The following is an 11,721-nucleotide window of genomic DNA, read 5'->3' as shown; positions in this document are numbered from 1 at the left end:
TTATAATTCAAGAATGCTTACGCCTAGGATCATGAAACTTCATAGGTACATTGATAATGACTGGCAGATGACCCATATTGATTTTCAGGTCACTAGGTCAAAGGTCAAGGTCACAGTGACTCCAAATAGTAAAATGGTTTCTGGATGATAACTCAAGAATGCTTATGTCTATGATCATGAAACTTCATAGGTACATTGATCATCACTAGCAGATGACCCCTATTAATTTTCAGGTCACTAGGTCAAAGGTTAAGGTCACAGTGACTCGAAACAGTAAAATGGTTTTCTGATGATAACTCAAGAATACTTAGGCCTTGGATCATGAAACTTCATAGGTACATTGATCATGACTGGACCCCTATTGATTTTTAGGTCACTAGGTCAAAGGTCAAGGTCACAGGGACAAAAACGTATTCACACAATGGCTGCCACTACAACTGACAGCCCATATGGGGGGCATGCACGTTTTACAAACAGCCCTTGTTTATTAAACGAGTTCAGGAATTTTGTTAGTAAGCGAGTCTTTGGCGAGCTTACTAACGAATTTCCTGGACGAGTTTAATAAAATATGGTATGATATGACAAAGAGTGTCAGATATTTTTTATCACATGTTTTTAAATGAGCAAATTAGATAAATATTTACGCAAACATAATGATAAATCCCGAATATTGTTCACATTTCGTGACGTCATTTGACGTTGAAACGTCATTTCAGCAAAATAACAAAATGCGATTGGTCAATCGAACGAAAATAAGCCAATGAAAACGCTTAAAAAGTATATTACACATGTAAGATAAAAATATTCTTAATGGTCATGGACATGTTTAAAAATGGTTCCGGTTGCTTGAAAAACATGGCCACCAGGCAGTGGAGCATTTTTCCTTGTATGACTATATATGGCTTTTGTAAAACCTTGTTTACACTCTAGAGGCAATATTTATTGTTCGATCTTCATGAAACTTTGTCAGAAGATTCATCCTAATTATATCTTGGACGAGTTTGAAAATGGTTTGGGTTGGTTGAAAAACATGGCCACCAGGGGGCGGGGCATTTTTCCTTATATGGCTATAGTAAAATCTTGTTTACACTAGAGTTAAATATTCTCGAAGTTTAATGTAGTAATATTTATTTCGCAGAAAATTACTTAAGGGAGAAAAAACTGTTCATCGCTTAAATTGTTTGAATTCCAATCATGAATGCACACTTAGTTACTCCAACTGACCCTTATCAGCTGCCTGAGCACACATCAATACACATCTCTGAGTGAACCTTGTTGTTCTATTTTTAGATCAGCAACTTGATACCTTGTTGTGCTATTTTTTTGATGTGTGGCACCATAGATAAGAGAAGATATAATTTTTGAGGCACACAGTTTATTGATGAGGTCTGATTTTTTTTCTGATTAACAAAGATTTGTGTTTTAAAACGAATTTATTGATTTTTTAATTGGAAATATAATTTTTAAACAAGACGAGAGAAATCATGTTGAAACTGAACGGTTATGTACAGATTTTGATGTTTGCGTTATAACTATGGCTGTCATCGAGGTTTTTTTACTTTGTATGACACAGACGTAATTTGGTGTGAGACAGTATTCGATGATTATGATCCGTCGACGTAGCGCTTTAATAGAAGTGTTTTCAACATATTGAGACCACGCTATTCGCAAGGCAATACCAATTGACGAAAAATAACTCATGTATTTTTGTCTATATGTAAATTCTACTTGAATATCTAAATGTTAAAGAAGAACAATTTGAAGACGAAACCGATATCTTGTTCTGAACTCAAATCTTGTTTGGTTATTCATGTATATAGCGCATATGTTACACGTAGTTTAAATATACTGTCTACTGTATCATCAGTGTTCCAAATGTCAACACAGTGAATGCTACTGATTTTCAGACATATTTGAATACCATCGCACTGTTGGACTTTAGCTTCTTTGTAATCTCAAAGGATAACCCGTTGTAAGGATACATGTCAATGAACTCTTTAATTGTCATCCATCAAAACAGATATTCTCTGCTACAATGTCAAGTCCAAACAATAATAATAAGTTGTATTTTTTTAGCTCGACTATTATATATGAAATATATATAGTAGAGCTATCCTACTCACCCCGGTGTCGGCGTTAGCGTTAGCGTTAGCGTCTGCGTGCAAATGTTAAAGTTTTCGTACTACCCCAAATATTTTCTTTGTCCCTTGACATATTGCTTTCATATTTTGCATACTTCTTTACCAACATGACCCCAACCTATAAACAAGAGTAGACAACTCTATCAAGCATTTTGTCATAATTATTGCCCCTTTTATACTAAGAATATGCATATTATTGATAAATCTATGCGTACTACCCAAAATATTTCCTATATCCTTTGACATATTGCTTTTATATGTTGCATGCTTGTTTACCAACATGACCCCAACCTATAAACAAGAGCAGGCCACTGTATCAAGCATGTTGACATAATTATGGCCCCTTTTACACTTAGATAATTGAACCTTTTGCTAAAATTTCCATAACTTCTTTATTTATGATCACATTTTATTATTACTTTGTAAACATCGTCAAATAAATTACCACACCCCACATTATACCCCCCTCTCACCCCCACCCCCCCCCCTACACCCCCACCCCCCAATTTTTTTTTAACATCATCGAATAAATTACCACACCTCACATAAAACCCCCCTTTCACCCCCAACCCCCTACCCCCCCACCCCCCAATTTTTTTTAAACATCATCTAATAAATTACCACACCCCCCTCTCACCCCCCCTACTCCCCCCTACCCCCCCCCCCCAAAAAAAAAAAACTTAAATTGAAAGATCGTCTAATAAATTATTGAATATGAACAATTTCCCCACGATGGCTTACGTTATACTGTAAAGCACTCGAATAGTCGAGCGCGCTGTCCTCTGACAGCTCTTGTTTACTTCACCCACTGAAAATTATGTTTAAATATTACGTCGAGGACAAACACTGTATACTTATAATAAGTATACAGTTTTTCTCCTCGAGGTAATATTTAAACCTAATTAGTATTACTTCAATCCTGTTGTTTAATATATTATTATGAATATATTATTATTATATTGTGTACTTTTGATAAAATGTGTACTTGTCAAATGAAATAAAATGCTATAACTAATATTGTCGAATTATTTTTTTAAAAACGAACATATTTAAAACCGAAAACGATATTAAATCATGATAACTAAAAGTTTAAGTTTATATAATACTCATAAAGGAAGACGCCTTGGTTAAATGCCACTGTTTTGCTAAGAATGGCAGTGTATTTTCATTTGCTAGTTTTACCACTTTTTCACGTATATTTGTCTCCCATCAACACACCAATGTCCATGATTGAGCAATTCTATAGTCAGATATGCGTTTATCAATAGCTCATTCTTATCCCAATAGTTAAAGACCGATAATTGACTCAAAAAGCTGCGACATTAAATGTACTGTGTTTAAAGTAAGTGCACACATATCACATTATACATATACTATTAACATTGGTTTATTAATACTTTAACATAAATTTTATATGTGTACATCTAATAAAAGTGAATTATCCTTGTTTATCAGGGTAGAGTAATTAAACTAACAACACTACAAAGTACATGAATGTTATTCGTAACGAGCATGTTGATAGGAGAACAACACCGATTCCGACATATTTACTTGCAATTGTTATAGGTCGAAAATGTGTGTATCGTTTGAACAATTATGCGCAAAATGGTGAGGGAAAGTGTTAATCTTTTGCGATATACTCACTCATCTCGAGAAAGATAATTATGTAGCCAAGGTTGTATGCAATTATTCTAACATTTGCTAAAGAAATATAATGATTTATTCGTTCGGGTATATGGCGAGACATTTTTCGCACATTCCATCGCCAATTGAATTTGGGTAAAACAAGGATAAGAAAACTGCGACGACCGAATAACGGTAAAAGGAAGTTATCAGCTCGGGATAAGTTGAGTTTTGAAAAAGGTGTTAATGGACATGCTCTCACCACCATTATTGATATGATGCGATGTGGCGAGATTATCGTTCATCTAAAACACTTGACATGAAACAGTTGCATGTCGGTATCAGATATTTCGTGAAAATCACAACTAATTCCCAACGCTTAGCATACACGTGTGCAGTAGGTAAACTCATGGGATGCATGGCGATTATCATTATCATTATTATTATGAGACGCATTTGGACCTACATAATATATCGGAGGAAATCGTTATTTCAAATGCGTATCTTTCAATATAAAGGTTTTGCTCAGGAGTTATCAGCAGTAGAAGGTACCCTCAGATTTTGCGCAAATATTTTATTGTCTACATATACATATTAACACGCATTTTATACAAATCATTCGTGAAGAAAATTACATTTACTCAATACAAAAAGATCATTTTATAATACTTAGGAAACCAGTTGTATTATATACAAAGCAATATTAACACTTAAAGAAAAACAACAGAAAACATACGATTTACCAATAAGGCTTTTGTTACAAATATACATACACTTCTATGAGACAACAACCCATGCACACTGGGCAAGTGATTAAGTAGTTCAGACCTTTGACAATGTTCAGTGCAACATTAATGCATTCACATAGAGAGACATGTGGTTTATTTTCTAGATTGAGGAAGTGGCGAGTTAACAGCGCGTATCCAATTAGCTGGTAAGTGGTCATATCCTGGTTAGGATTCGTGACAGATACATCGACTGTAACTTATTTTATATTTTTAAATGGTTTTTGCAAGAGAAGGGAACATCTTGACGTTATAATTTCAAGCGATATCATTTGTTATTACACGGAAAGGATGGTCTACAGATAGTATTTTTAAGCATGTATCAAATTCATTGCATTAATGCTACATTAAGGTATAGGCACATTGTCTAATGTTGTAATGTTGGCAGAAGTTTTCATTAATGTAAGGACAGGCATTCAATATTTCCGTTGTATAAACACGAGTTGAGGTATCTACGTAGCAAGTTAATTATTACCGTTATGTTTGTTTCAGACCTGCCAAACTGATCCAAAGTTGTCACTGTGTTATCATTAGACTTCTTTCAACACAAACATCAACACTAACGCATGTTTTAAAAACTGCTATCATATATAGTCTTTTATCGTTCGCACTATTACACGTCTGCATGTCTAGAACATTATGCGAACTATTCGTTACTGTTACATCAAATACGTTTTTCAATGTTTTATTACAAAACAAGAAATCAACACATAAATACATCATTAAATTATTCACAGTTTGCTACAACGGAGTGTTCTGACCATTCCTGATAAATCTTATGTTTAAGCGAAGTTGCTGGTTTTTCCCCTTTTGGTGTTTGATCATAGGGGACGTTGGCTGTGCGAAATTGAAAATTGATCGCGTGATTTAGTCAGATTTACTGACCAAAATAATTGACGCAGCATGATATTGTTATAATTGAGATTTTTTTTAGCTATTATGCACGATTTTTTTCACCATAGGTCAAATGTCAAGCTTATGTGACGTACATGTTAATACATTAATCATTAGCAACTTAGGTTTTTTTTTAAACAGCACATATAATTAAAGTTGTACAAATTGTGTAAATACCTTTAATATTAAACGTTAAGTGCCATCATTTGCGAAGGTAAACCCCAAGTGACAAGTGTATTGTTTACTTAAAGATCTCTGTATCAGGTTATGTACAAAAGTGCAGTTTTAGTGTATTTTTATTTGCACGAATTTCAAAGAGGTTCTAAACCCAGTGATCGGGTACCAATGAATTCCTTCCGCCTGATGATCTGTCTTTTTTATATAGTATTTTCCGTTTAGATTTACGGTGAAACAAGCTGTATACCACCAACCTCCTCCCCACCAGCATGCACAACACCCGTCAGACAGGTCATTATCGGCATCGAAAGTTGAAAAAGACTGACCGGTGTGATATATTTTATCGTCAGGGTTAAACGAATTAAAACCGTCCCCTGCGTCACCGGTGTATCCGGCCGCATAGAGCAGATACTTCTCAGATTCAGATGAAACATTGAATTCAGAATACAGCGCATATCTTGTTCCATTGTACGTCTCCATATCAATCCTCAGCTCCCTAGGTTTGTCCTTAGTCAGCTTATATATATTCTCATTTCCCAACCAGAATTCGCCTCCCAAGTTACCGAAGCCACTTTTGTAATCGGCCCAACTGCGTCTGAAATCTACAGACCCGTCCATTCTCCTCTGAATAACCATCCACCCCTTGTTTGTCGAGTCCACTTCACAATAAACCTTCATACCATATGGATTTATTATATATTCACCACTCACCGCCACACCGTCACAGGAATAAAGGTTTTTGTTTTGACGCCGAATGATATCATCACTAACGTTCTTCAAGTTTTCGTTCGAGGTTTTAAGATTTGCAATATCTGATGATATTCGAGATATTTCATGTAATGTATGCCATGAACGGTTATTTAATGATTCATTTAAATGAATTAACCGGTCGTCGCAGTAAGCACGCGTGTCACTCTGTATAGTGTGAAGTAGTTTCTGTGTCGCAGTAATGTCCGCTTTAGTCTCATTTTTGTGTTTGTCTATGTCCGAACGTAAATTCCTTTCCGCACTCTTTAATCTGGAATCAAAGGCGTCATGTTGTTTTCTTATTTCGTTAAATGCATTTTGAAGCATTACTTTCTCCGATTGATTGTCTTTTTGAATATCGTGAACTAGTTTCTGTGTAGCGCTGAAGCTTGCTCTTGTCTCATTTTTAAAGATGTCTATTTCTGAACGTAATTTCCTTTCCGCATTGTTAAATCTTAAATAAAAGTCGTCATGTTGTTTGATCATTTCGTTAAATTCCTTTCGAAGCATTATGTTTTCGGATTTTTCTCTCTTAAACGCACTAATTACATTTTCAAATTGACTTAAAGTAGCTCCACAATTACATGACCCTTGCTTCGCCTTCGACACTTCTTCAATTTGGTGTCTATCAACCTGTCCCGAAGATTTCGTTAACATGTTAAAAAGCGTAGAAATGTCCTCTCTTATTAAATCTCTTTCTTCTTTCAGATCCTTACGTAAATCACGCAGTTCATCTCTTAAGCCATCTCTTAAGTCTTCAATGATATCGTTTCGAATCTTGAATACATCGTCCTCAAGTTTATCCAATCTTCGAATCATTCCTGATGTCGATGTTTCGCTCAAAACATTTGAAGAAACAGAGTCAAGAAAAACTAAATAAAGCATGTACAGTAACATTTTGCGTTTCAGATGGAACATCGTTGTGTTACACCATACGCATAAGACGTAGTAGTGATACGGATTTAACTTTTCAGAAGCACAAGAAACACAATCCGACGCTCGTTTACCTGCCAAACATTTGCAATGAAAACCGAGACACTCAGCTCATACGAGTGTTGTTATCTATGTATTGCGCAATCGGTTGCTTAGTAACATAACGTTCAAGAAGCGGGGTTTCAGCAATTTGCTATTACAGAATAGGAACATGTGCTTCAATTACTGCGATACACATGTTCGGCTAGATTCCAGGTAAGCGTTGAAGATGTTTAAAGTAGCGTATCGATGGAAAGACGACTAGAACATCTGCAATATTAAGTTTGAAGCTCAAATCGCTACACAGCGTTTAATATACAGACTGTCTTACGCAAAGTTTTAACAAACTAACATTATACAAAACATTGGTCCGCGGTGCATGTTTGCGAGTGAAGTAAAAGTTATACTACGATTTTAGATTAATTATTACGCACTATGTTTCGCATGGATACTAATGTATCGACTTGAATATATTTGTATGGCATACCATTTTCAATAGGCCTTCGAAATTTTGTCATGCCGTACATAGTTTTTAAAGAGCCAAAGAACGTTTCAATCTACATGTTGGGACATATATGAATGTTCTATTGAAGCAAGGTTTAATCAGGTATTGGAACATTAAGAATTCTTCTCGTTGACCCAGTTTTGCTCTTAAAACGTTGTAGTTGTGAGTTTTTTAACGGAACTGTCATAGTCAAATCAATAATTTGCCTATTAAATACGCATAATTTTCTGATTTGAGTCCAAATATTTCGGTGTGTGAGTACAAAGAAGTATGAATAATCACTACCTCTGCAACGAGACGACACCTTTAATATCTTTGCTGGTTTATGGGTCTGTTTTCTCAGAAAATATAAAGACATTTTCTGGGAAGGTTGGCTCTGTGCCAATAACCGTTTTACATTGATGTGGAGGGTATATAAAACACCTACAGCTTGTTCGGTTTATTCAGTTGATAATGTGCTCATGACTATAGAAAAGTGGTTTTAATTATATTTTGATATTAACAACGAAGCCATAGTTCTTTAAGCAATATCTGTATATTGTTAAAGTGTGAATTTTACGTAATCAACCAGTAACCATACTTTATTGTTTACGTATACAAATAGATAGCCTGACGTCCATGATATTGCTTTGTAAAAGTTATATTATATTTTTTCGCATACAAGTTGTTTGTTGTTTTGAAGTGTCATCCCTTTCGATTAACGGCAAGCCAGTTCTGATGTATGAGAGATCGTTACTTACTCAGGTTTCCTATCATTAGTTCCTGGCGTTCGGTAGTTTAAGGGACATGTTCATGGATCGGTAAATGAACACAATTGAAAAATACTGTTTTTGATTTGCAAATTTATATTGCACTTATGTTATTTGCGATGTATCAATGAAACTGAGCATTTATCATGCTAAAATTATCCAGTATATGTATCTTTTGACGATTTAAAAACCTGAAAATGATAAAAGTTTACAAACGCGAATCGATTGATAATTGAATAATAATTAACAACTTCTAATGCTATCGTTATATTTTATAAATTTACAATGATTGCTTATTTAAAGTATAAAATAACCAAATATAAAAATATATTTATAAAAATAAAGCAAGGATGGGCGAGTTTTTTTTTGCTCCAAGGGTCAGTGGTTCGAGCCCATGTGAAGATATGTTATTTTCTTTCATTAATTTTATTCCTGTTTTTTACAGGAGCTCTTTATTTCTGATGTTTACATTCATGTATTGAAAGCATTTGATGACAAATTTCAGACCATGCCACAATCTGTGAACAAGTCTCTTTAAACAATTGGCAACACTCGATTTAAATAGCTGCTTGGTGAATCGCAACAATCAGAACGTGTCCTGAGTTGAACTCGAACCTTATATCGTGTTTTGTTTAGGCTGTAGTAAACTGCGTATATTGACCATATTATATGATTTCATAAATGGTTATTAAATGAGACGTTAGGGCGAAAGCAAACAGTTGTTAACAAGGATACGAAAACTAATGTATGTCTTATGTGCATATTCACTAATTATTTTCTCTATGTTTGTCTAATATTCCAATACCATTAAGAAATTCCTTGACATCAACTGGCGACTGGCACGCCTTTCAAGAGCAGCATGCATGTCACGCATTTGCGTAGTTGCCAAATTTAAGCACTTTCAAATGAAGGGGCTAAGTTTATACAGAGTAAGAGTTGGCAACAATTTAAACTAAATTTATATACAGTTTACGCTAATTACTAATCAATAAGCTTGCATTACAGGCATCGCAATCCAGTTACTGTTCTAATATTAAATACGGAAAAAAGATGGAATTACAAACTCAAGATAAATTCAACAATATAATTGTATAACTATGCGGGAAAGAAACCCGTTTAAGTGGATATCTGATGCGTCACCTATTTTCAGGAATCGTTGAAAATATATGATTAATGGGCAGATAATATGGACAACACGTGGTAATATGCAGCTTGCAAACGCAACGATTAAATTTAATTTCTAACTTGCGTTTATCGATGGAGAACCTCTGTAAGATTTATGGTTTAATGATAAAAATAGTAAAACATTAATGAGTAATTATTTCATACGATTAACGATGGTTAGTGATGGTGATGACGATGACCGACTGATGATGATTATGACTGACTGATGATTCAGATAATAATGCTACTACTACTACTTTAACCACTACTTCTATTATTACTACCAGTTATACTACTATTACTACTAATTAATAATAATTATTATCATGATGGTGGTGATAGTGGTGATGATGCTGATGACGACGTTGATGCAGCATCTGCTGCTGATAATGATGATGACGATGATGACAATGAATACAATGATAAGATGATGATGATTATGATGGTGATGATGATGGTGATGATGGAGAACAAGAGGAAGAAGAAGAAGAAGAAGAAGAAGAAGAAGAAGAAGAAGATGAAGAAGAAGAAGAAGAAGAAGAAGAAGAAGAAGAAGAAGAAAAGGATGATGATGGTTATGATAATGATTATGATGATGATGTTCACTTCTAGGCACCTTGATTGTAAATATATGGTTAACGTTCGTATGTGTTGAACACCGATGTTTTGATAATACAAAAGTACGGTAATACACTGCCTTAAGTGAGCGAGAACATTAAAGCTTGATATTTATCATAACTTAGGTTGCTTTTATAAATAAATGTATAGGCTGGCAAGAAAAGTAAAAGATATTCTTGTTATTCTTAAAACAGAAGAGTTCAAATAATTGTAACGTTGCATGTCTTTGAACATGTTGGTAATACAGTTTCGAGTAGTTGTAATTTTACCTACAGGGTTATCGACTTTAAAATATGTGTAGATAGAGCAAAATCGCGTGTTTTTTTTTATAACCCGTAACGAACTCGTAAACGCATATGTGATACTAATTTTGTTTTTGCAGTGAACATATCCAAGGAAGTACCAGGTAATTTAGTGAATCTTTCCAATCATGTATGTCATGATCAAAATAGAACATCAAACACGCTTTATGATAACTCAAAATATACGATAACCTAATGTTGAAACATTTATAGAACGAATGCAAATCCATAAATATAATCAGGATAAAAAAGTTTACTATACAAACATAATGTCTATGAATCGTGTCCAACGTGTGAATGACCTTTAAGAGTAGTTTCGCTAAATTATTGTTGCTATATTCATACTGTCACTGATGGATGGTTAACATTAAATAATTTCATCAATCCAGCCGTCATTTGAAAACAAGGCGGTTCCCCATTTTCTGTTATCTGTTAAAAGGGGGCTTATTGCATTTTGGTGCAAAATTACAAATTCACTCACAAGAAATATGCACGATAAGAACATCACAGACAAAACGTTCGCTAAAACTCATTTAAAACTATTCTGGGCAAATGCTATTTAAAACCTTATTGACAATTTAGGCATTTGCTATATAAAACATGAGAACGTTATTTTAACATACTATTATCTAAAACTCAAACAGCGACTTCGAGATCAATACGTCAAGTCATGGTCTGATAAAGTAACTTCGCAAAGTAAATAGGGTTATAACATTAAATGAATTTTTTTTATTCATTTGATTACTATGTTGACTGTGTTGATAACGATTGTCATAGAAAAGCTATGAGAAGTTTTAGACTAAGTGCTCACTCATTAAAAATTGAAACTGATAGATACAATAACATTGCAATACAATGCGGGTAATCACGTGGTCAGATTTGAGAAAAAATGGCCGCCGATGCCACGATTCGATGGAGAAATTGAGTCTTCAAACAGGTACATCTAGCTACCGTCAGAAAATCGCGAAATATTCCATGAGTTATCTCCACACTCAGACCAACCAGCTGAAAACGGTTGATACTCGCTGAAACCGCTTCCGGCTG

At 34.5% G+C, this 11,721-nt stretch overlaps 2 protein-coding genes across 2 annotated transcripts in view; both read right to left on the bottom strand.

Annotated features, from left to right (window-relative positions):
• Positions 1-11,721, bottom strand: part of LOC127839273 (plancitoxin-1-like) — a 284,745-nt gene that overhangs the window by 86,432 nt on the left and 186,592 nt on the right. The gene's annotated exons all lie outside the window — the stretch shown is intronic.
• On the bottom strand, positions 4,322-7,292 carry LOC127839269 (angiopoietin-related protein 7-like). The gene has a single exon (XM_052367549.1). It carries the CDS (start codon positions 7,283-7,285, stop codon positions 5,729-5,731), a length of 1,557 nt encoding a protein of 518 aa, XP_052223509.1. The 5' UTR covers positions 7,286-7,292; the 3' UTR covers positions 4,322-5,728.

Source organism: Dreissena polymorpha, chromosome 7 (assembly GCF_020536995.1).
Source record: "Dreissena polymorpha isolate Duluth1 chromosome 7, UMN_Dpol_1.0, whole genome shotgun sequence".
Taxonomy (NCBI): domain Eukaryota; kingdom Metazoa; phylum Mollusca; class Bivalvia; order Myida; family Dreissenidae; genus Dreissena; species Dreissena polymorpha.
Note: the sequence above shows the minus strand (reverse complement) of the source record. Positions and strands in the feature narration are given on the sequence as shown.

Bases quoted from the DNA above. Each gene is read 5' to 3' on its own strand.
- LOC127839269 (XM_052367549.1), bottom strand. From the start codon at position 7,285: ATGTTCCATCTGAAACGCAAAATGTTACTGTACATGCTTTATTTAGTT.